Genomic DNA, 26743 nt, shown 5'->3' with positions numbered 1-26743 from the left:
AGACTTAAAGAAGCTGAGGGGAGGTCAAGTCATTCTGTCAGTGGTCGTCACCGACGAGGATGGGGTGACATCCATAAAAGCAGGGTCTGATTTGAGATGAGTAGGAGGAGGCGGAGCCCCTAGGAAGCTGGGGAAGCCTCGTCCTTTGACTTGCGCTGCTTCTTCTCGCTCAGAGAGAGGGAGGAGGCTTTAACAGTAAGGGAATAGGTGGCAGCGATGTCGGGATTGGACAGAGAGTGAATGGCTTCGGGGCCCTCGGAGCATTGTATCCCCCTCAAGTGCCACTATGAAAGCGCCACTGTCTACACAATGGTCCTTAGGGCCTCTATGGACACGCTGGATGAAATGAACGCCACATCGATCTAGATTAGCTCTAAGTTCATCATCCAACTGGAGGAGAAAGTCTCCACGGAAAATTATACCCTGTGTCATACTGAGTGACTTGTGAGGAGCGATTCCCACAGGGATGTCTCCTAAACAGTTGCAGGCACAGAGGGAGGCCGACTGAGTGGCAGAAGTTGTCGTTGTAAGGAGAGAGGCAAATCTTATCTTGCTTAATGACTCAACTCCACTAAACTTGCCCTCAATAAGTTCCACAAAGAAAAGTGGTTTGGTGGTGGCAAGAGTCTCCGTGTCAGTCCTGGTACAGACCAGGAAATGTGGAAAGGGTTTGGCCACAAGCTGGTGAGCCTGACACTCCTCCCAGGAGGTAGCTGAATAGGGTAAGGCCAGGAAGGCAGAAACAGGAACTGAGACAGAACTAGCTCGAGGAAGAGACGCGGCCGCAGAAGTGTGGACAGAGAGTTTAACACGTTTCTCGTGCTAAACGTCCGCCTTGGTATCACCCATTCCGAACATGGGTGCCACCCAGCCACAGCAACAGCCACCTGGCGGGACGGCCATTGCTGGGAATTTAGATGCCCCGAAAAGAAGGGCAACCACTCCTAGGCTTGCACGAGGTGTTCACAGACTGGGTATCAGCAGTGTAATTCCTGTGGTGTCAGGAAGCTCGACCAGATGGGTACATAACAGCCCAACGACACAGGCTGGCTACCGAGCTGGTGACCTAGCAAGGAGGCAAAAGGGCTATGACAGGCAGGGAGGGGAAGGGGGGAAAAGGGAGAGGAGGAGGAGGGGGAGAGGAACCCACATCAAAGGCGTGTTCTTCCCAATCTGGCTCACACTACAGATTTCAAATTTAGAGATGGAAGTCAAGCTCTTGAGGGGGACCAAAAAAGAATAGCCAAAAAGTGGAGGAAAAGCAGCCAACCAAAACCACAAGATGAAGCAAAGTCAGGAGGATAGATGAGCCGACGTAAAGAAGAACATCAAGTGAGGGAAAGGAAGGGGCAAAGGGAAAGGAACAAGGACAGGGAAGGACAAGGAAGGGGAAGATAAAACAGCCCTGGAAAAGAATGAAAGCTGCAATAGATCGGGGAACCCTGTGTGCCACAGATGTACAGACAAAAGAGCTGTTGGTCCCCTGGGGGAGGGGAGGAGGGAGGGGAGGGGGGTGGCAGCAAGAAGTTGACGCCGACATCGACCAGTAGAGTGGTAACACGTGGATATACACGCCCTCCCAGTAAGGTGGCGTAAGGCTGTTGCACTGGATGGAGATTATGTTGAAAAATAGTATTTTGTAACGAAAGAGTGGGGAGTAATATATTGTACTGGAATTCTGAATAAAACCAACCTGCTCTTAGAAAAGTATGTTTTGCATTACTTATTGAACATCACTCATAAATTTAAGATCATAGTCGTTATGCTGATGGCAACAGGTTAAAAGTTTAAAGAGCTGTACAGCATACTATAAGGTTTATTATAAGCTCACTACCGTGTTTTATTCTATTTGTATATCCAACGACGTTCACAATGGTGTATTTGTGATCGCTAAGACCTCATAACGTATTTTAATAATTGTACTAGCTCGTATATTTACTTTTTTAGTCCAGAATGAACGTGAATCATAGGAAGAATGGAAGCGTCAAACGTTCTAACTGCCAAATCTCACATTTGTCAAGAGAAAGAAAAAATGGTATACCTCTTTTTGAACATAACTTACTTGCTTCCAAAAATTGGAAAGGCACTATGATACCACAGAATTTTGCTGCTCGCGTTATCACTACAAAAAACGAGACAAATTAGAAAATAAATAATCAATTAAGGAAGTTTTAAGTTCCGGACAGGGGAACTAGCCATTAAGAAATACTAAGTTTCAGGTGTCATTCATACTGAGTCAATACTTTTGCTTGTAATAATACTAGTACAGAAATACAGCAGTAATGCTTTAACTAACAGAACTGTAGTCAACAAAATTCAATTTCTCATCTCTCTTAAATTTTTTTTGAGAGAATAGCAATGTAAATTCAAGGGAAGAAATCTCTCAGTATTAACTTCCGTTTCTTCCACAGCTCCATTCTTGGTATCATATGTTGCTAAGTTTACTGTAGAACTCCGTGTGCTGTTGACGAAGAAATGGCAACATTGTCAACAGGCCCTTCTTTATGGCAACTGATAAACATGGCTGGTCTTTCAGATGAAGTACACTATAACATTCATCAGCCATGCTCTTTCCTCTTTTGAATACATTGACGTTTTCCCATTCTTGTGTTCCAAAGTAAGAATTTTTAGTAGCTAGTTCAGATTCATGAGTATCACACACTTTAATTATTCTGCATCTGGACATCTTACACGCCTGCATCGACAACAATGTACGACTGGAATTACATGGAATAGTTTCATAGCTTTATCTGACTCAACAATCTTGTGTGAGTCTCGCGGAACAAAGGCCTAGCTTGCCTTTCTCCGTTTGTCCATAACTGCAAAATCTGCCTTCGATTTCAAAGATGTGTTATTGATATAAAGGAAAGCTTACAGGCAGTCTGCTTTCCACACAAGCTGTGCGTCAACTAAACGGGAGAGACCTTCACTCCTGCTGCTTGGAATTCAAGAGGGCGGTAGTGCTTCACACAAAGACTATGCGGCATCTAGCAATGAATGTTTGGAATATCTTTCCCATCATTTGGTACATGGAACAACTCTAGGGACGTGCAACAGAATACCAAGAACACAACAGCAGTAAAAACGTGTTTTGTGGAAAAATGGCATTTAGAACGTTTGACGTTTCCATTCTTCACACCATATAACAACTTCTACCTTGGTGTATTTTCATATGGGTCTTACTTACCCGCTGAGGTATGGTACCTTTCGTTGTCGTGTTTTAGATCATACACATGACTAATGATGCTAAGCCGTGCTAGCATACTAAACCACATTCTTTGCTTATACGCATTTCGCCTTGTACTGCACGTTTATCGTTGGGTGAGCAAGGTATACAGATGTGAGAACTATCACTTGTTTCCCCGCAGGTTACTGGAACGAGGACGTTCTCAAACCAGGAACCTGGCTGAGCTACCGCAAGGGGGGGTCTCGTTCGACAGATTCATGACGCTTGACGAGGTAATGTGAACGTTAAGAGATAAGAGTTTCTGAACTGAGTCTCTGTATATCCATTTGTTGACCGATATCTGTGTTAAATACAGATCCCTGTAATAGTTTCCATTCAGCCTAAATGTTTGTGCGTGTGTGTGTGTATGTGTTTGTGTGTGTGAGTGTGTGTGTATGTGTGTGTGTGTGTGTGTGTGTGTGTGTGTTTGTGTGTTTGTGTGTGTGTGTATGTGTGTGTGTCTGCGTGTCCACTTTATTACATCACCGTTATGAATGCTCGTGCTAAAGCACCCATGATTAAAGTGTCTAAAACAAAATCTTACAAGACCAAAAAATTCTTTTTAGTTTTCTTCCAGTATCGCTCATACTCATTCATCCGATTCGGCAGCTACACAAAATATAAAACTGTAACACAAAACGATTTAGACAGTGTTGTTAAAGCTCTAGGATAATGATAAACACTAAGAGAAGAAATTAGGAAAGTGTCACTCGCTGGTGAAAAATAAAAGCTCACTTGTAGTCCGATTAAAATTACTTGATAGTTGACACTTCAGGCGTTGGAGCTGGTCTCCTCGAATCAGAGCGCTCAGCGTCACGCCGGAAACGTACGCCGTTGCCAAACGCCACTTTCAGTTCTTTGTTCAGCTGACTTTCTTGATGTGTTTGGATGCCGCTGGCACTTTTAATCTTATTTTACCACATATGATAACCACAATAAAGCACAACGAAGCTAATGAAATACACACGTTTCATAAGCAGCACTAACCACACGATCCTGAATACTTCCGCGCAAGACGCGATTCAGCGTCACATACATTGTTACTATAATCATAGAGATCTACTTACAGTAAATAAGCATCGCACGACATTGCCTGAAGCCGAATTTTTGAAGGCTACAATTCACAGCTGTGACTGGGTCACCACAGTTGTAACTATTTAATCCAGACTTTTGATACAGCGCAATTGTTAGTGTAGAAACCCGACTTGTAAAAGGTCGTAGGTTCAAATCTTGTCAAATGTATCGATTTTTTTAAAATTTCTAAACCTAATAAAGAGAGTTTATTATTTCCATTCAGTTTGAACGTAATGTTTTTATTTCTAATACTTTGCTGTGTTATTTTCATCATTTTATTGACATTTTTGTCTGCCCTTATTTTTCTTTCTATCATTCTTTCTTCGTTTGGAATCTGCCTGTGTCTGTTATAATTTGCAACTAAGTGCCAATGAGGAGTGCTCGTCGGTTGGTAATGCGGCAGCTCATGCAGCCAGTGTGAGGATAATTTCAGGTAACTAATAACATCGAGAAATTACAGTTGACTTTTATAGCTGAAACAGATTTTTTTTCTGTTTGTTCGTAGATGTTAGCTTTAATCGCCGTGAACGAAGCGATTGTGATTTTAGTTCTGCCCCAGATTGTTGACCGCCGTTTTCTGGGATACATTGTACACCGTGAGGTTGTGGTTAGCTTAGGGCATGACGTTAAATTATGGGCTAGAAAACCCGTCGTCTGTCGCAGATTAATCATTGGTCAATTAAAATCAGCTGTCGATGGAGCATCTCGCATTCCCGACTTACGTCGAGGCGGCCACTTCTAACATTGCTCCGTGTTATACATAAACAGAATTTATGACACGACCGCTGCATCTGTGTGTCGCCTATAGTCGATATCGCAACACTGTAAAGGCAAATGACAGACGACAACTATCAAATAATTTTAATCGGACTATAATAACTTGATGGCGGGTAGGACGTTTCCTAGGATCCTTAAATTTCTATTGCATGCGGCTCATCGTCAACTGAAGTAGTAGGCAGCAGTATCTGCCCTCTTGTTTGATCACAAAATAAGTTTAATGTGGTGTACTTAAACATATGCACAAGCGCTGTTCGTTGCTGGGTCCTCTCGCTGTTGCAGCAAACTATCTATTAACGATCTGTCATGGGATAGGATATGTTCACCTGACTGGGAGAGTCACAGAGAGTTGTAAGATGCCCACTCCTCTTCCCATAGACAACAGTTAACTGTGTTTCAAGAGCGAGGTGGCAGCCTGCAAAGAAGTAGCCATAGGTAAAATGGAAATGTCGTGTGGCTAGGGCCTCCCGTCGGGTAGACCGTTCGCCTGGTGCAGGTCTTTCGATTTGACGCCACTTCGGCGACCTGCGTGTCGATGGGGATGAAATGATGATGATTAGGACAACACAACACCCAGTCCCTGAGCGGAGAAAATTTCCGACCCAGCCGGGAATCGAACCCGGGCCCTTAGGATTGACAGTCTGTCACGTTGACCACTCAGCTACCGGGGCGGACTAGCCATAGGTGATCCGCTGGGTGCATGTGCAAAATAGCTAAGACACTCGAGGAATCCAAGTCGATCAGAAATACATCCTGCAGAAATACATCCTTCTGCTCTGGTGACCTCAAGACGCTGTACAGCTATGCGCCATATGAAATGAATTCATTTGCTAAAGACCTTGAGAGCGTATTTAAGAAAAGGTAGTCATAAGTAGTCCACTGCCTACACAAGTAAGTGAATATCACCATGCTATTGCGATTTTTATTTTATACTACCTGTACCTGGTATGTCTTGCAGTGCCTCTTTTCTTTCTAGGTAGGTACCCATTTTCATTCCCATCTCTGTCATAGGGGTGCTAGAGATGCCTTACTCTCACAGTAATTTTATGCAGGTAGCAAGTGATACGTGCCCCCATTTTGATAGAAATTTTCTCAGGCTTTACAGCGATATGCTGATATGTCACTGTCTTTGCAACCCTCAATTCAACCTCAATCTTCAGGAATGTAACGTCATCATAATCATCATCATCATCACTATCACCAATAAGTGTATTTATTGTACGAGCACACCATATATTCAAAGTAGGAATCGATGTTGATACACGAGCATACTTCACATCAGCAAAAATAGTTATTGCCATGCCAACAGGTATTAAGGTATTCAGATGCCTAGCTACATTATATGGAACTAAATTCAAGTTCAACTGGCCATTATTATGAGCTCTAGGATTTATTTTCCTATTCAAAATTGGTGGCTTAACAGGTCTAGTATTAGCAAATTCATCCCTTGATATTGTGCTCCACGATACATACTATGTAGTAGCACACTTCCACTACATATTGACCACAGGAGCAGTATTTGCAATTATAGGAGGTGTTATACGATGATACCCATTATTTGCAGGATTAACCATAAACAATACATGATTAAAAATTCATATTACAATTATATTTATTGGAGTAAATTTAACCCTTTCTTCTTTCAACTCTTCCTAGGTCTAGCAGGAATACCACGACGATATTCAGACTACCCAGACTCATACACATCATGAAATGTAGTATCAGGTATTGGGTCAACAATCTCTGTTGTAGAAATCATCATATTCATTGTAATTATACAGGGTGTTTCAAAAATGACCGGTATATTTGAAACGGCAATAAAAACTAAACGAGCAGCGATAGAAATACACCGTTTGTTGCAATATGCTTGGGACAACAGTACATTTTCAGGCAGACAAACTTTCGAAATTACAGTAGTTACAATTTTCAACAACAGATGGCGCTGCGGTCTGGGAAACTCTATAGTACGATATTTTCCACATGTCCACCATGCGTAGCAATAATATGGCGTAGTCTCTGAATGAAATTACCCGAAACCTTTGACAACGTGTCTGGCGGAATGGCTTCACATGCAGATGAGATGTACTGCTTCAGCTGTTCAATTGTTTCTGGATTCTGGCGGTACACCTGGTCTTTCAAGTGTCCCCACAGAAAGAAGTCACAGGGGTTCATGTCTGGCGAATAGGGAGGCCAATCCACGCCGCCTCCTGTATGTTTCGGATAGCCCAAAGCAATCACACGATCATCGAAATATTCATTCAGGAAATTAAAGACGTCGGCCGTGCGATGTGGCCGGGCACCATCTTGCATAAACCACAAGGTGTTCGCAGTGTCGTCTAAGGCAGTTTGTACCGCCACAAATTCACGAAGAATGTCCAGATAGCGTGATGCAGTAATCGTTTCGGATCTGAAAAATGGGCCAATGATTCCTTTGGAAGAAATGGCGGCCCAGACCAGTACTTTTTGAGGATGCAGGGACGATGGGACTGCAACATGGGGCTTTTCGGTTCCCCATATGCGCCAGTTCTGTTTATTGACGAAGCCGTCCAGGTAAAAATAAGCTTCGTCAGTAAACCAAATGCTGCCCACATGCATATCGCCGTCATCAATCCTGTGCACTATATCGTTAGCGAATGTCTCTCGTGCAGCAATGGTAGCGGCGCTGAGGGGTTGCCGCGTTTGAATTTTGTATGGATAGAGGTGTAAACTCTGGCGCATGAGACGATACATGGACGTTGGCGTCATTTGGACCGCAGCTGCAACACGGCGAACGGAAACCCGAGGCCGCTGTTGGATCACCTGCTGCACTAGCTGCGCGTTGCCCTCTGTGGTTGCCATACGTGGTCGCCCTACCTTTCCAGCACGTTCATCCGTCACGTTCCCAGTCCGTTGAAATTTTTCAAACAGATCCCTTACTGTATCGATTTTCGGTCCTTTGGTTACATTAAACCTCCGTTGAAAACTTCATCTTGTTGCAACAACACTGTGTTCTAGGCGGTGGAATTCCAACACCAGAAAAATCCTCTGTTCTAAGGAATAAACCATGTTGTCTACAGCACACTTGCACGTTGTGAACAGCACACGCTTACAGCAGAAAGACGATGTACAGAATGGCGCACCCACAGACTGCGTTGTCTTCTATATCTTTCACATCACTTGCAGCGCCATCTGTTGTTGAAAATTGTAATTACTGTAATTTCGAAAGTTTGTCCGCCTGAAAATGTACTGTTGTCCCAAGCATATTGCAACAAACGGTGTATTTCTATCGCTGCTCGTTTAGTTTTTATTGCCATTTCAAATATACCGGTCATTTTTGAAACACCCTGTATGACAAAGAATGGTTATAAATCGAGCAGTTATATTCAGAGCTAATATGAGCAGATCAACAGAATGATTACAAAATAATTGCTATCCAAGCAAATAAATTTATTCTTCGTAAACCAAATCTACTCAGCGAGAAACATGAAAACTGAAATTAAATTTATAATATTCTTATCACTTTTATCCCTGGGAGGTTTGCCCCCATTTCTAGGGTTCCTATCAAAGTGAATTGTTATACAATCACTTATGGAAAAACATAACAACCATCATAACAATTATAGTTGTATTAACCACAATCACACTTTATTATTATACATGAATTAGATTTTCAGCACTAATTATATCATATACTGAAAACTGGTTACCAATAAAAATAAAGTCCCAGAAATCAAGATTTATTCTTCCTATAACTGTTACAATTTCAACAATAGGATTAATTTCAACATCAACCCTAATTTCAATATACTAAGGACTTAAGTTAATTAAACTAACAACCTTCAAAGTTATCTACATGTTCATTTACATATACACTCATAAACTCCGCTGGCCACAAAGCGGTGTGTGGCGGAGGGCACTATTCGCGCCAAAGTCAAATTTCCCTCCCCTCTCTTATGTTGAAAGAATAATCTTTTAGGTCTTAATAAAAATTATACCTCTAGAATTGCAGTCTAGAACCATAATTGAATATAAGACCAATAATGATAAAATAGAAAATCTCAGAAGTAGATTTGCAGTCTATTCTCAGCAATCCATAAGGACATTGGTACTTTATACTTCCTATTTGGAGCATGAGCAGGAATAGTAGGAACATCAATAAGAATACGTATTTGTGCTGAACTAGGTCAAGCAGGATCACTAATTGGGATGACCAAATTTATAATGTTATTATCACAGCTCATGCAATCTTAATAATTTTCTTTATAGTAATGCCCATTACATTTGGATTTGGTAACTGACTTGTACCATTAATAATTGAGGCACCAGATATAGCATTCCCCCGAATAAATAGTATAAGTTTTTACTATTACCTCCTTCATTAACCCTTCTTCTTCATTCCTATAGTAGATAATAGTAGATAATGGTGCTGCTACAGGTTCGACAGTTTACCCCCCTCCCCCCTCCACGAGCAGGTGCTATCGCACATGGGGGTGTATCAGTAGACCTAGCTATTTTATGGTTACACTTAGCAGGTGTTTCATCTATTCCTGGTGCAGTAAACTTTATTACAACAGCAATCAATATACGAGTTTTACATGTCACGACTTATCACTCCCCAGCCCCAACGGTACTTGGGGTATACTACCTTCACCCTTTTCCACCCGTACCCCTATGGATGGGAGATATTTCTTACTCCCATAGAGACCTTCGAGCGTGTGCAAACAACAGCTCACCAAAGATTCACTGGAAATCGGATAAATGGTATAGGATCACATAGAAAACGGACAAACAAATATTACTTTTGTATTAGACCATCTTCACCGTCAGCCATTAGACATCCACCCCTATACATAGGCTTCCTCGAGCCTTCTCCGCACTTAATAGGTTTCAGCTATAATCATCCATATTAGCCAGTACTGTCCACCCACCTTCCTTTACATCGTCTCATTGGTCTTTTCTTATCTCTTGGAATCCAGCAAAAAACTACTTTCGTCCTGGTAACACGCAATTATGTGGCAAAATGCCTCCGCCTGTTTCCATTACGTTTTCATTATGGTCACAGTTATGTCTTCCACTCTAGTCTGATGTAGTTATTGTTTACCTACCACAAATCATTAAATTTCGACTAATACTTTTACAATGGTTTAACGTTTGACACTCCATATCATACTGCTTTAAATCAGACTTGTTGATACACGTTGACTGTAAACTTTCTGTTTAAGACACATATATTACATTTGTGTAAACTCGTTCATGTTTCCAAAAGTACACTAATTCATTTCTACTCTCTTGTTTATTTCATTCACACCCATTTAGCCGTCCTCTTAATCTATTCTATAAACAAAACTCATCAACTGCATATACGATTGTCAATAAAATTCTTCTGGGTTTGAGGTCGCATTGTCATCTGTAAAATTCCGACGTTTCGGCGACTGTTGCAAGGCGCCTTCCTCAGGGTGTATTGGTTACCAAACCCAGAAGAAGTTTGTTGACTGTGACAATGGCCACGGAAGCCTACGTTTGCTTATACGACTGTTTCTATTATTTTATTCTGATGTATGATTTTACTTTCTTTAAGTCTTTTTTGAAACTGACTTCCAGGACTACTTCCAAACTTGCTCTGTTATGTTTCTATCATTAACATTCCATCATGTTTTTAATGTTTTTTGCTTGAAACTTACGTCATCTGTTAAGCAACTACTTGTTCCCTTTCAGGTTTTCTTTTCCTTTGTGTTCTTCGTACCTGTAACATCTTCAGGTGCCTTTGCTAAATGATAGCTCCTTTCGTATGTATTTATAAAATCATTTTCTTAAGTGCAGAGCTTGTTACTTAATTTAATTTGGTATACATCCATATTCTCAAATAAATTCCCATTATTTTTATTACTAGTGTGTTTTCTTCATGATGAATGTTTTAAGGACAAACGTGGCAGTCTTCTTGGCAAACTCTTAACGTATGACCTCTGAGTGTTCATTATTTTGGTTTTGTCCTACTATCGAATTAAAATACCTTGTTACTGTATTGCAGTGAATTTTATGTCTCTTATAATTTTCTGTAGCTCTTCGTAGAGGTATTCTGCCTCCTCAACTGAATGTGAGCACGTTGGAGCATAAACCTGAACGACTCCCAGACGTTTAAATACAAGAATTAAAAAAAAAAAACTCTCAGATGCAGCAAATATCGTATAAAAACTGTTTCATTATTTTATTTACGCTCTTCTCCGGGTAAATAAAGCATTTTCATCTGCATTTTCTGTGTTTCTCATGCACGAATGCTGATTCATTTCTCAGTAGTTATAGAAACATGCCCAGAGGTAATTAAGCAGCACAAATTTTTACTCACATTTCATTTCATGATTTGTGTGCTTAGTTGTAAATAACTGTACTTGCTGTGATATTTTTTGTGTTCCTAAATCATAAATTTTCATCACTGCAAGTACTGGTGGAATACTTTTTTGTCGTTCTGGATTGAAGAAGTATGTGCGGTTGTCAAGGCACTCAGTTCGAACTTGAGATTAATGGGATTCAAATTTTCGTTCGGTTATTCAAATTCTTGTCCCCTCCGCACTCTGTTACGGTTGTTTCATTAAAGAAACTGTATATTTTCCCCAAATTATCTGACCTATCAAAGCACTCCTTTCATGTCTAATGAACTTGTTCTTACATTTCGTTAAAATCTAATTTTACTTGTGTCTTTCTGCTTTCTTTTCAACTTTCGTGAGTTTTACTTTGCCTCTATTTCTTAGTATGGGCAGATTACTTGCACTGGACTTACTATTTTCTTCATTCTCGAGCTATTTACACTATATCTATATTTCGAATTGTTGCCCATCTACAATAGTTTTGTTCGCCTCACGTTTTGGACACCATTGATTTTGTGATGAACAGTATTCATAAATAACTGACAGGTGCAGCAGTAAGTGTATAATAGCGATGCATATACACTTACTATTGCAACAATCATTTATTTATAAATACAATCAGTAGCAAATCACTATACAGTTTACTACACAATTATCATCCAGTCATCTCTGATTCATTTCCATAATAAATTGTAACTAACCAGAGATGACAACAATTCAAGTATTATACAATCAATCTGTATAGTGATCATTACAGGCCACTGCACAATCTTCAGAAGGGCAGCTATTCTTCAATAAAGTGATTCCTTCAATAGCAAGCGTACAATGTTCCCTTACAGACTGTTGCAAGACACTGCAAGTATCTACAAATACTTCAGAAAAAAGTTTGGTTTTTTGCGATAGAAGTTTACACTTCTCACGGCATTAATCCACAGCGGTAGTACAAAAAAATCAGTGCACAGAATACTAGTGATTCCGTATCCTCAGGGGGTTGTGAGAGCGAGTGTAATTTCAACCAATATTTCGAAAAATGATCATAAACTTCGTTAGTTATTAAGTAATAAAAATTAATATAATTTTCGTGCGCCGAGATCATAATATAAGGGACGGTGAAAAATTTCCGTTAGAGGGCGTTGCTACAGCGTGTATGCAACGTAGCGGGACTCCGAAGTGGATATATAAGCACCGACATGTAGACAAGAGTCTATTACGGCATTAATGTCTTTTCGGCTTGTGTGCGGTAAATGCGGAAACGTGAACTATGACTACGTTATTACCAAATGCGTCCAATCAGGACCAACATGCTATTATTCTTTTCTTGGCTACAGGAGGACGAACACAGTAAGACATCCGTCGGACAGTGAAGATCGTGTATGGGTCAGCATGCCTGCTGGAAACCATCGTTGTGGAATGCTGCTCGGGGGTGCTGCTGTTTCAAGATAATGCACGTTCCTGTATAGAAAATGTCGTAACGCAGAATTTACGCAACTCAAATGGGGGACACTCGAGCACCCGCCCTATAATGCTGACCCTTCCAGATACGACTACGATGCCTTCGGTCCCTTAAAAAAGACCATGCAGAGTCGACGATTCCTGTCGGACAAGGCTGTGTAGCAGGCAGATATGAACTACTTCACGCAGCAGGACACGGTAATTTACCAAACGGGTATATTTAACCTTGTGCTTCGGTGGGATTATTGCCTCAGCGTTCACGGTGATTTTGCCTTCAAACGGTAACTTTTTCTTCGCCCCTTGTACCATATATTCGTAATGAAATTTACCTCGTGTTTACTCTTTAACTGTATAAAATCAGTTTTTATATGTCATCTATATTACCTATACATTAATTTGTCAGAGAGATTATATTTGTTTTCTCACTTAGACAGGCAGCGGCTTAGAGCGAGAATATGGCTTAAAGGATTCTTGGGTAACGATGAAAGTCTTCCACTGCAAACGCCTTTTCTTCTGTGAGCAATTTTCTGGCTCTTCACAGTGAACTCAGGAGCTTTGCTAATGCAGCTGATCAGTTTCAGTGAAGCTGGCGGGTAACAGTGCACCTTGCCCACTACCAAATATTATCCCAGTTTTGCTGCATAATGAGAGGTAATATACTCTCCGTCTCTCCCACGATTATTGACTGTTACCACGAATACTTCGACAGGTTTAGTTCGTTAGCACTTGGAGATCACTTGGGTTTCCTTCGAGAATCCATAATTTAATCCCAGAAGACAGAGTAGAAAAAAAATTTTAAGCACACTTTTTAAAATAAAATCATTGTCTATATTTGACTTTAAGCTTTTAATTATTTATTTATTTCAGTATCGCGACTACTGTTGTTCAGGCCTTTTCAGGTACAGGGTGAAAATTTAAAACAATAAAATTTATGGATGACAAAGTGAAAGGCGTAATGTGATAACATTTGATATACAGACTTTAAGGTCCATTACTTATGAAGTCAGTAAATATCAGACATGTATGAATGACACGCCGTTTTCGAAATATTTCAAAATATATATGGATATATATGTACCTGTTGTCTCATTATAAGACAGCTAACCTTACGCAAGGCAGACATTCTTTCAAGTACTGTACTGTGATAGTTCTGGCCAGCGCAGTGCTGTGGTAAGAACGAACGCTGTCCAAGCATGAACTAACATTGATTTTCGTCTCTGCCACTTCAGAGACTAATATTCGGGTTTCAATCACTGTATGAGATGCATAATCTTTGGAGTGCCATATTAAGGAAGGGGAATGGGTTGTGTATTCCGCCTAGCGTTCATCAAACTCATACAAATTGTTATGCCAGTATCTCACAGAAACTCGATGCATAAAAGGCATCGCTAAAACTTAAATATAACTTTTCTGAAACAAACACCTCGTACTCCTGAAACAGTATGCATACATGCCGCAGCATAAAATCTTGATCTATTCTGCTCCGTTTTACATATGTAAAAGAGACGACCACACACCTGAGGGCAAAACAACAATACATGCAGTGGGGTTACGGTCATTTTCACATGACATATAATGCGACATTAACACATATTATAAACAACAAGTCTAAACAGGGGTGTTACAGTGACTTCTACAATGCATCAGTGCCTACATTAACACATGCTATAGATAAGGAGCCTATTTAGCAATAAAGATAACTAAACACATATCTATATTACTGAAACGCCATCCCGGAACTCAGAACCTAGTACCAGTTGCAGCGCAAGGGCTACAGAAATTCGATTTTCAGTGTTTCGAGTAATTACTGAACGACGTTAAAAATTTAGAATCCAGTGATAATCTACTCATTATGAGGTATAATCTTATGTTAACAGTTCAGCACAATAAGACAAGTATTAGAGTTAGGAACTGTGTGTTCGTCTTGATGCAGCGTGCCTGACGAAGCGCAAATACGCGGACTTCATTCATCCAGTATTTGACAATGATGGCGCTTAACGACATACTGCAAAGTTTAGACATGTTTTCAAACCTTCATGAATTTTTTCTCGCTGACGCCCCCATAAAACGGTGAAAGGAAACAAGTTTGTCCCTTACATTTTCGCTGTTCTTGTAGTCAAACTTCAGCATAGGGTACGACGTTTTAATTTATTGTGTCTTTACCACTAACCCTATTTACAACACGTTTGGGAGAAATTAGGTACATGTATCAGTGAACATACCTGCAAAATTATATCACTGTAAGACACATATTTCAAGAGATATTCCCTCATAAACACTGAGATGCGTGAAAAACTAGATTCTGCCTAAAAGGTATGTAGTAAAACGTCAGTCATGACTTCATAATTTATTACTTCTTTACTATGACCTCTGTTCGCAACACTCTTTGCACACAGTATCTACATATGTCGCTTAATATACCTGCGAAATTATACCATTGTATGACAAATAGTTCAGAAGATCTGACGTCATAAACTTTGAGAAGCGTGAAAAACTAGCTTTAGGTTAAAATAATGCGCAAATTACCCAGTTTGCACTATCCAGTGCTTCATAATAGGAGCACTTAGCCGCTTCCAACAAACTTTGTAAACTTTTTTTTGCTTACACGCCTAGAGGCACGTATTTGAGCCATTAGCTCATTTATAGGGAAATCAGAGGCTTGAAGATTTTTATACACGGGGGTCTGATTTTTTTAAAGAAACGGCAGTTTACTGTTGTAACATGTGATTTATGAGGCGAGGAGAAAGGGGGGCATGAGGAGGGAGGAGGGGAGGGGAATGGGGAGGGATTCTGCAGTCGAAATCGCGGTACTGAAAGAAATGAATAATATGAATATTTTAAAAAAAATAGAGCTTCATTTAAAAAGTGTATTATGACTGTGGTCCGCAACCAAGGAAATATTATCACCTCTTCTGAGTTAGACGATGACGTGAACAGAAAAGCCCCATGATGCTTTTTTGTTGCAGATCTACGCCTACTTGGACACTCTGGCTACGCAGTATCCGGACTTGGTGACGCTGGAGACTATCGGGCAAAGCACGGAGGGCCGCGACCTCAAGCTGGTCAAGGTGGTTACCGCCAGCTCCGACAGCGATGCGGCCAAGCCTGTCATCTTCGTAGACGCAAGTGAGTCTGTGCGCGCTCTCCTGCGTGGCGGCGCACCCCTTCCTGAGACATTATCAGAAAGGACAGGCGCAGCTCGAGCAAAATAACGCGGCACCGGTGAAGACACTCACTTTCGTGCTGAGCGCTGGTCCGAACAGGTGGCCATCTCATTCAAGTGTAGCCTTCCAATCTGTGCACTTTGGACGTGCTTGTTTCTGACTCTTCATTGCTTAGCACGGTACCAGCACTCTTCGCGCACCATACTCCACTAACCCAAAAAGCTTTGAGACTGGGTTGACAAAAAATAGACGAAAGAAAGTGGATTCAGTGCTTCAAGTAATTTAGATAGTTCACCCCTGCCCCCCTCCCCCCCCCTCCTCAACTTGAGCATCATGCACAGAAAGTTCATACAATCATGCTTTGAGGCAGGTTCTTGTTGATAACACCAAGTCTCGTCTCTGTTGATGATTTTTCCGGAAAAGAATTGTCCTAGTTTTTATTAGAACGAAGTCGCGGCTGCACCACTCGTCGTTGTTTTTGTTCGGGAGTCAAAGTGTCCGGGACAAAGTTTACACACTCTTCCTCAAAACATTGTGGAGAATGTCTCGAACACTTGGTTTAGAGATCTTGCTCCACTGCGATTTGTGACTCAACAACACTGACACACTACGGCTGCACGTCCACTACTTAACACTGCCTGCTCACAACTTACTGCTCACATGCACATTTATTTTTCACACTTGTCAGTTCAATCTGCCACATTAGTTACAGCGCAGTCGTCGCTTATACGCCAGGAATAAAATCAGTCTCGGAACTTTTCGGACAGACAGTGTAGATGCAGAGAAAGTTCTTCACAATCAGGTACTTGCAGTTATGTGCAAAGGAATAGCCGGCCGTTGTGGCCGAGAGGTTGTAGGCGCTTCAGCCCGGAAACGCGCGACCGCTACGGTCGCAGGTTCGAATCCTGCCTCGGGCATGGATGTTTGTGATGTCTTCAGGTTAGTTAGGTTTAAGTAGTTCTAAGTTCTAGGGGAGTGATCACCTCAGATGTTAAGTCCCATAGTGCTCAGAGCCATTTGAACCATTTGCAAAGGAATACATTCTTTTAGGAAGAGGCAAACAAGCAAGACTTCATTAAAATTGTGCTTTAGAATGTTGCAGAAGCCGCTAGCCATAGCTACCATTCTCACAGTGAGAGAGTAAAGGTGTGGGAAAACCATAGCTACAGGTACTTTCCAGGGCTTCACTGCTTCGGAAAGATGCGCAAGAAGGAGAAGAAAGTTTAATCTTTAGGTATGAAGGCCGTGCAACAAGTAATGCTACACTTTTTTTTTCTAAAAACTGGTTTGTTCTTACGCCACCATACTGGGAGGGCCTGTATGTTCGCATGGTACAACTCTGTTGATCGACGTCGGAGCCAACGTCTCGCTGCATCAATTGCCTCCCCATCATCCACGTCATGCTTTCTGCAGGTTGCATCCTTCATTGGGTTAAACAGGTGGGAGCTCTTTATGGTCTTCTGGTTGGTGGCGAGGAACCTGGCGGGTACGCACCTTTGAGTACCCCAACCGGGTCGCCCATCCGGGTGGCCGTGCGGTCTAACTCACGGTTTTCCGGGCGAGAAGGAGCACCTGGTCCCCGGCACGAATCCGCCCGGCTGATTTGTGTCGAGGTCCGATGAGCCGGCCAGTCTGTGGATGGTTTTTAGGCGGTTTTCCATCAGCTCGGCGAATGCGGTCTGGTTCCCCTTATTCCGCCTCAGCTACACTATGTCGGCGATTGCCGCGCAAACAAGTTCTCCACGTACGCGTACACCACCATTACTCTACCACGCATACATAGGGGTTACGCTCGTCTGGTGTGAGACGTTTCCTGGGGGGTCCACCGGGGACCGAACCGCACAATAACCCTGGGTTCGGTGTGAGGCGGCGGAGGGGTGAAGTGGACTGCGGTAGTCGTCGTGGGGTTGCGGACCATGCGACTGCGGCGGGGACGGATCCTCTCCGTCGTTTCTACACTACTGGCCAATTTGGGTGCATAGATCCTGAGAAACCAGTACCCGGAACAACCACCTCTGGCCGCAATAACGGCCTTGATACGCCTGGGCATTGAGTCAAACAGAGCTTGGATGGCGTGTACAGGTACAGCTGCCCATGCAGCTTCAACACGATAGCACAGTTCATCAAGAGTAGTGACTGGCATATTGTGACGAGCCAGTTGCTCGGCCACAATTGACCAGACGTTTGCAATTGGTGAGAGGTCTGGAGAATGTGCTGGCCAGGGCAGCAGTCGAACATTTTCTGTATCCAGAAAGGCTCGTGCAGGACCTGCAATATGCGGTCGTGCATTATCCTGCTGAAATGTAGGGTTTTGCAGGGAGTGAATGAAGGGTAGAGCCACTGGTTGCAACACAGCTGAAATGTAACATCCACTGTTCAAAATGCGGTCAATGCGAACAAGAGGTGACCGAGACGTGTAACCAACGGCACCCCATACCATCATGCCGGGGGTTACGCCAGTATGGCGATGACGAATACTCGCTTCCAATGTGCATTCACCGCGATGTCGCCAACACGGATGCGACCATCATGATGCTGTAAGCAGAACCTGGATTCATCCGGAAAAATGATGTTTTGCCTTTCGTGCGCCCAGGTTCGTCGTTGAATACACCATCGCAGGCGCTCCTGTCTGTGATGCAGCGTCAAGGGTAACCGCAGCCATGGTGTCCCAGCTGATAGTCCATGCTGCTGCAAACGTCGTCGAACTGTTCGTGTAGATGGTTGTTGTCTTGCAAACGTCCCCATCTGTTGACTCAGGGATCGAGACGTGGCTGCACGATCCGTTACAGCTATGCGGATAAGATGCCTGTCATCTCGACTGCTAGTGATACGAGGCCGTTGGGATCCAGCACGGCGTTCGTATTACCCTCCTGAACCCACCGATTCCATATTCTGCTAACAGTCATTGGATCTCGACCAACGCGAGCAGCAATGTAGCGATACGATAAACCGCAATCGCGATAGGCTACAATCCGACCTTTACCAAAGTCGGAAACGTGATGTTATGCATTTATCCTCCTTACACGAGGCATCACAACAATGTTTCACCAGGCAACGCCGGTCAACTGCTGTTTGTGTATGAGAAATCGGTTGGAAACTTTCCTCATGTCAGCACGTTTTAGGTGTCGCTACCGGCGCCAACCTTGTGTGAATGCTCTGAAAATCTAATCATTTGCATATGACAGCATCTTCTTCCTGTCGGTTAAATTTCGCGTCTGTAGCACGTCATCTTCGTGGTGTAGCAATTTTAATGACCAGTAGTGTAGGACCCCGGTTAACATAACTTCCAGGGATAATGAAGGAGGATAAATGTATCAGTATTAGGTAAGGGGCCCCTAACCTATCCCAATGATCCTACCAGGGGAAGGGAAACTACAGTTTAACATGGAATCTGAACCACGTGTCGTTCCTGATATATCTTCACATCATTGAGACGTGAAGGCTAACACAAAAGTCAGACTGGAAAATTCCGCGATCTTACTGTCTCCAGGATCGCACCTTACCACTAGACCATCAACACCAGCACCTTGAGTGATCAAACTACATCACTGAAAATACTGCGTCGTTTCATAGCTTCCCTGGAATACATCTCTTCAACAGTTTTCGCGCCATTGTTTCACTAAGTTCTGCAAAGCAGACTTTGCTGAATATTTTGCTGAAACACTTCCAGCACCAACTCATGAGCAACCACACAACCGGTGGACGAGCGTGTCAGAACTACCAAGACACTGTAACGTCCGTTTAGAAAAATTTTTGAATGATTGTGCTGCTAAACACCTTACGTTATTTGATTTTCAAACAGCTGAGCAAAACTGAACGTACTCAGACATTTCTCTCTTTACTTATTCTGATCATCACTAAACTGACACACAATATTTTTAGCACAACGCAATCTGACTTTTAATAATCCGTACAAAAGAATGGCCCTGACTAACAATAACCTATACCTTTCATGAATCACTTACCTCACAAAAATCTTCATTACTAGAACTACTGCAATGCAGCGAGCTCCAATACTACCAGATAAATAAAAGATTCTAACTACTGAAGTCACTAACTACTGACAGGAATAGTTAGCAAATGAAAGATTTTGATAGAGAACAAACAATGCATTTACCTTAATAGTGTTCAAAAGTATATATATATATATATATATATATATATATATAGGTGCTGCTTGCTGTTGAGAGTTTGGGTGTTGTGATGTCTCATATATAACTGTGTCTGTTGTTATCGGTTTTTGCATATGTGAAACGTGTGTTGGTTGTTTTGGATCTTTATGGCGATTTCCAAGAAATTTAACTGCCTATTCTGCTCTTTCTATATTGTAAAATGTATCCTATCTGGAATAAAATTTATGTTTGTGTGTAACTGGTCAATTTTATTGCTCGGTTCTTCTGTCAGCCACAAGAGGTCATCCATATATCTAATCCAGTATAGATATTTGGGAGAATTTTGTTAAGTATAACCTGTTCTACATGATTCATAAATATGTTTGCTGTGGTTTCGGACACTGGGGATATCACTGGTAATCTCTCACTTTGTAAATGTAATTCCATATTGAACTGGAAATAGGCTTGTTCTGTTATTAGATCTGTCAGCCTGACTATTTATTTGACGTATGCACATGGAAGTGTGCTATGTCTCTTAAGATTTTTTTCTATGTTATTTATTGCTTTAGTTAATATGATGCTATATTGGAATAGATATTTTCAACATCAAATGACATTAAGGTGGGTGTGTCTGGAAAATGTATGTCTTTTATGTAATGTATCAATTGTGTGGTGTTTTCTTATAGCTCTGTCCTCTTGTAATTTGTAGTTTTCTGATAAGATTTTCAACATATATCTTGCAAGTGGGTAATTGGGAGCGTTTCTATAATTATTCACATAGATATAGACTCTGAGAAGGAGGTCTTTTTTGTGTAGCTTTGGTTGGCATTTCAGGGAAGGTGTCTTCAGCTATTTCCTTTTTTTTCTAGTGTACGAGCATGTTCAATGTTTTTCAGAGTGTTTCTCAACTTCGTTTGTGATCTGTTTGTTGGAGCTGATTTTAATTTCGTAATTTTTTTTTTTTTATGAACTCTTGTGTCTTAGTGATGCATTGTTTTTTGTCCATGAGAACCACTGAGCTTCCTTTATCTGTCCTAGTGATGTTAGTGTTGTGTTCCAGCGGTTTATTTTTAAGTTTTCTCAGTGTTATGGAATCTGTATTGTTTTGGTTTCCTGTGTTTTCTTTCATCTGTGTTGTTATGTTTTTGATATCATTGCTGACTAGCTCTCTCGTCAGACCAGTATTCACCTCATTTCTTTCGTTTCTGTTTTCCTGTGTGAGAATCCTTTCTGATTCAACTATGAGATTGTCGATGTATTTTTGATCTATTTGTCTGTTTACATCATGTTTCAGACATTTTTCGAGAAGTTTTATTTCTTTTTTATTCAAGGCAGTGTCACCGAGGTTGATGAACCTTGGATGGAAGTGATATTTTTCGTTACATTTGATGTAATTTGTGGCTGCGTTGGGTGTTTGTTTAGCTTTTAAATTTGCAATCTTTCTTCTGTGAGTTTTTTCGTTTTTTCTATCACAGTATATGCACGGTTTTCAACCTTACTAACAAGATGGGAGAAAACAGTGGTATTATTCAGAACTATTGGAAGATTAAGATATGCTTTACACAGCTCCCAATTTGGGGTGTGCTTTTTATCATAGAGAGACTTGATTTCGCTATTTAGGAAAATTTTTTGAGCTATTTGTTTGGTTTTCTGTGCACTGGCAGCACTGTTTTTAATCTGTACATTAATGTATTTAGGTATAATATTATTTGACCTACAAATATTGTTAAACTTTATATCTTGGACAGTTTTATGCAGGTTGAGGTACATTTTTCCAAACTTCATACAGAGGCCACTTGAAAATGCCTGACAAGGCGTCCACAATATGTTTGTTTGCGTGGCCATCTTCCGCAGCAGCTATTAAAATAAGTTATTAGTGGTTTTTCCGTCTTAGGCTTACTGCAATTTAATTAAAGAGAATTTCTACGCGTGACGCGTTTCGCTTTTATATAAAAAGCATCTTCCATGGTTATTCCTCAAATTGGATACGTATGTTTTTAGATTTTTGATTGTATTTAGATTAAAAACAGCCTTCTGTTTATAACGTTGGAGTGCAAATTAAATAACTCAAATGGAGTGCAAGAAATACTGCAGAATGGCAAAAACTGCCAAGTGTATATGTGAAACCCGCTGCTAACACGGAGGGAAGAAGCAGTTGTTTGGAGAATATGTAAAGAAACGCCGTAAGTAATAAATTTATGCTCCAACTTTATAAACAGAAAACCGTTTTTTATCTAAAACAACCACAAATGGGAAACGTATGCATTCAATTTGCAAAATAACCACGGAAGATGCTTTATAAAGAAAAGCGAAATTCGTCTGGTATAAAATTCTCTTTAATGAAACTGCAGTAAGCTTAAGACGGAAATGCCTGTAATAACTGATTTTAACAGCTGCTGCGAAAGATGACCATGCAAACAAACATGGAAATGTATCAATTTTTATGCTACAAGTAAAAATGGAATTTTAAACGACGATCAAGTATTATGGACATTGGTCGGCAATTTCGTGGCTCGGGTAGGTAATTTCGTGATAGTAGTAAGATGATTAGAAGAGGTCAGCTAGATCAACATTATCTGACAACAATAATGTCCCAAGAGACTAAAAGCCAAAGTGGTGTGTTGAACCTTCAGTAGGTATGGTAGGTGCGGGTTAAGAAATAAAATTCACGAAATTAGCTGCACCGCGGAATATCTTCCTTTACCGTACTTGAGTAAACTGACTGAAAACAGGGCGAAGAGATTTTCTCACACAATAATGTCTGCGGAAAACAAAATTAACTATACTCTTGATAAAAGTTATAGACATGCGTATTGTATTAATAAACTTCTAACTGTCTGAAAATGGATTATTTGCCTCTGCAAAAGTGGTAATCCTGTCGTTCACTAAAGGATACAGTACAACGACTGACTTTTATACCATCAGTTTTCAATCTTCATTCTCCGCTAAACAACTGCTGGTTGCGGTCAGCATGTCCCATATTCTATGACCATTGTTCCGCGACTCCCTTGAGACGTGGTACTGCGTGGCGGTTCCTCACGTTCTTCACTTGTAAAAAATTTTCACAAATTGAATAATAGAAAGCTTTCCTTGCCACCTGCCGCCCTTCGCCCATCACTTAGCAAACGTTTGAAATTCATTATCGTGGCTTTACAGCTGTGATTCTATCGATCAGGTCGCCTACGAGATACTCGTATTAAGCCTCAATTCCTTTTTGTAAACAATATGGACAAAAGACAAGGGTCGTTCAGTAAGAAATGCAACACTTTTTTTCTGAAAGCTGGTTGGTTTTATTCAGGATTCCAGTACACCATATTATTCTCTTCTCTTTTGAATACAAGACCCTATTTTCGACATAATATCCATTCAATGCGCCACCGTACTGGGAGGGCCCGTCTACCCATATGGTACTACTCTACTGGTCGATGTCAGAGCCAACTTCTTGCTGCATCAGTTACTCCCCATCATCCACTTACTGCTTCCCGCGGCTTGCATCCTTCATTGGCCCAAACAGATGGAACTCGGAGGGTGCGAGACCCGGGCTGTAGGGTGGCTGAGGATGAACCCCCAACGAAGCTTTGTGGATGTGAGGTCGTGGTCGAAGAAATTCTGTTCATGACGTTTCGTCCAGGACTGCGCCCGACATCCACAGAGGCGCTTCTCCGGTGAGTCGGCAAGACTCAGCGGAGAAACACCTCTGAGGATGTCCAGCGCAGTTCTGGACGAAACATCAGAAACAGAAGAGTTTTTTGGACCACGACTTCACATCCCAAAAGGTTTACAAGCAGCCATGTCATCCGGTCGTGAAAGCCTTCATTCTATGTTTTTATGGTACGTTCCAACATTGCAGGAGTCACAGCTGTATGCGAATTGTAGGAAAGCGGGAGATACGACAGGTTTGCACGACATTGTTGCGATTATGATAGGTGCCTCGCCCAACGATTCACAGTGCTTTTGTTCGCTGCAAGGTTTACGAAGACATCCTGCAAGCGTCTATGAATATCTGCGATGCTCCAGTTTTCCACCAAAAGAAACTCAATGACAGCTCTGGGCTTGGAACGTACCTTCGTTACGGGCTACGCACACTGCCGCCACCTATCGGAGCTTAAGAAACTATTGGGGCTAAAGCGGGAATATTCCACAACATCCCACATCAAATTCTGCATTTTTCGACCGAAATTGGCCGATGTAACAATGTATTGCATTACTTACTGAATGTTCCTCTTAGAAAAGATAGCTTTCTACATCTACATCTACATACATACTCCTCAATCCACCATACGGTGCGTGGCGGAGGGTACCTCGTACCATAACTAGCATCTTCTCTCCCTGTTCGACTCCCAAACAGAACGAGGGACTGCCTATTGGCCTCTGTACGAGCCCCAATCTCTCTTATCTTTGTGGTCTATCCGCGGAATGTAAGTTGGCGGCAGTAAAATTGCACTGCAGTCAGCCTCAAATGCTGATTTTCTAAATTTCCTCAGTAGCGATTCACGAAAAGAACGCCTCCTTTCCTCTAGAGACTCCTACCCGAGTTCCTGAAGCATTTCCGTAACACTCGCGTGATGATCAAACCTACCAGTAACAAATCTAGGAGCCTGCCTCTGAATTGCTTCTATGTCCTTCCTCAATTCGACCTGATAGGGATCCCAAACACTCGAGCATACTCAAGAATAGGCCGTATTAGTGTTTTATAAGCAGTCTCCTTTACAGATGAACTACATCTTCCCAAAATTCTACCAATGAACCGAAGACGACTATCCACCTTCCCCACAACTGCCATGCTTGACCCACTTCATATCGCTCTGCAATGTTACGCCCAAATATTTAATAGACGTGACTGTGTCAAGCGCTACACTACTAATGGAGTATTAAAAGATTACGGGATTCTTTTTCCTATTCATCTGCATTAATTTACATTTATCTATATTCAGAGTTAGCTGCCATTCTTTACACCAATCACAAATCCTGCCCAAGTCATCTTGTATCCTCCTACAGTCACTCAACGTCGACAACTTCCCGTACACCACAGCATCCTCAGCAAACAGCCGCACATTGCTATCCACCCTATCCAAAAGATCATTTATGTAGATAGAAAACAACAGCGCACCTACCACACTTCCCTGGGGCACTCCAGATGATACCCTCACCTCCGATGAACACTCACCATCGAGGACAACGTACTGGGTTCTATTACTTAAGAAGTCTTCGAGCCACTCACATACTTGGGAACCAATCCCATATGCTGGTACCTTAGTTAGGAGTCTGCAGTGGGGCACCGAGTCAAACGCTTTCCGGAAGTCAAGGAATATGGCAACCGTCTGATACTTGGCTTTGTTACTGGTGAGACCCGATGGGCGGGTGGCTGCAGCCTGTGGTTTTTGGGCGTTTCAGCGATCCACGCGCGCGAGTGGCTGGCGCCGTGCGTGGCCCTGTACACGCTGCAGCAGCTGGTGGAGAACAGCACGGCCTCCGCGTCGCTGCTGCAAGCCGCCGACTGGTACCTGCTGCCCGTGCTCAACCCGGACGGCTACGACTACACCCACAATACCGTGAGTGCCCGCCCCCAGTATCTCTCTTGAGTGACAAAAATGGTGAATCACCCAGAAGACATGGTTGGTGTCTATTTACCTTAACATATGTATACACCATGGGCAGGTAAATAAATGCTTATAGAGTTGCAATACTCTGTGACAGGTAGAATGACCAGCAGAATTTATTAGTGTTGTTAAAAGCCGCCAACTGTTTGTTGTTGTCGTTGTTGTTGTTGTTTTCAGCCAGAAAACTTGTTTGACGCACCTCTCTACGCTGCTCTACACTGTGCAAGCCCATTCATCTCAGAATAACCATTTCTCGCTGCATCCTTCTGAGTCTGCTTACTGTGTCCATCTCTTGGTCCTCCTCTTGGTCTTACCTTTCACACTTCCCTCCAATACTGAACTGGTGATCCCTTTATGTCTCAAATGTGTCCTATCAACTGATCCCTTGGTTTAGTCAAGCTGTGTCATAAGTTTCTTTTCTCGCCAAATCTATTCAGGACCTCCACATTAGTTACGTGATCTACCCATTTAATCTCTAGAATTCCTCTGTATCACCATATTTCAAAACCTTCTGTTCTCTCCTTATCTAAACTATTTATCGTCTTTAGTTCACTTCCATACATTGACACTCCAGACAAATACCTTCAGAAAAGACTTCCTAACACTTAAGTCTGTATTCGATTTACCAAATTTCTATTCTTGAGAAACAATTTTCTTTCCATTGCCAATCTAAATTTTATATCCTCCCTACTTCGGCCATCATCAGTTATTCTGATGACCAAATAGCAAAACTCATCTACTACTGAATACCAAGATGTGGTAAGTCACATTACTGTTAACTGATTACTGTCACAAAGAAACCACGCAATTGAAATTTAACTGTAGGACTTCAGATCAATTGCTCAGGGAATAAATTTCACCAGACGCCTCCTAGGATCCTTCTCTTACAGGGTAAATGAGGTTAATGAACATGGGAGGTAAAATGACAGGCTGGGGAGCATTTAATGAACTTAGTTCATTTCAGATTGACATGTATTCACAAAATGGAGCATACTTC

General features: G+C 41.8%; 1 protein-coding gene across 1 annotated transcript in view; it reads left to right on the top strand.

The window, feature by feature from the left end:
• The window catches only part of LOC124795396 (carboxypeptidase B-like), a 146214-nt gene that overhangs the window by 60627 nt on the left and 58844 nt on the right, over nt 1–26743 (top strand). The window contains exons 3-5 of the mRNA XM_047259411.1: nt 3369–3459; nt 15837–15996; nt 25541–25698. Of these exons, the coding sequence (XP_047115367.1) occupies nt 3369–3459; nt 15837–15996; nt 25541–25698 (409 nt within the window). The remainder of the gene's footprint in view (nt 1–3368; nt 3460–15836; nt 15997–25540; nt 25699–26743) is intronic.

Source organism: Schistocerca piceifrons, chromosome 4 (assembly GCF_021461385.2).
Source record: "Schistocerca piceifrons isolate TAMUIC-IGC-003096 chromosome 4, iqSchPice1.1, whole genome shotgun sequence".
Taxonomy (NCBI): domain Eukaryota; kingdom Metazoa; phylum Arthropoda; class Insecta; order Orthoptera; family Acrididae; genus Schistocerca; species Schistocerca piceifrons.
Note: the sequence above shows the minus strand (reverse complement) of the source record. Positions and strands in the feature narration are given on the sequence as shown.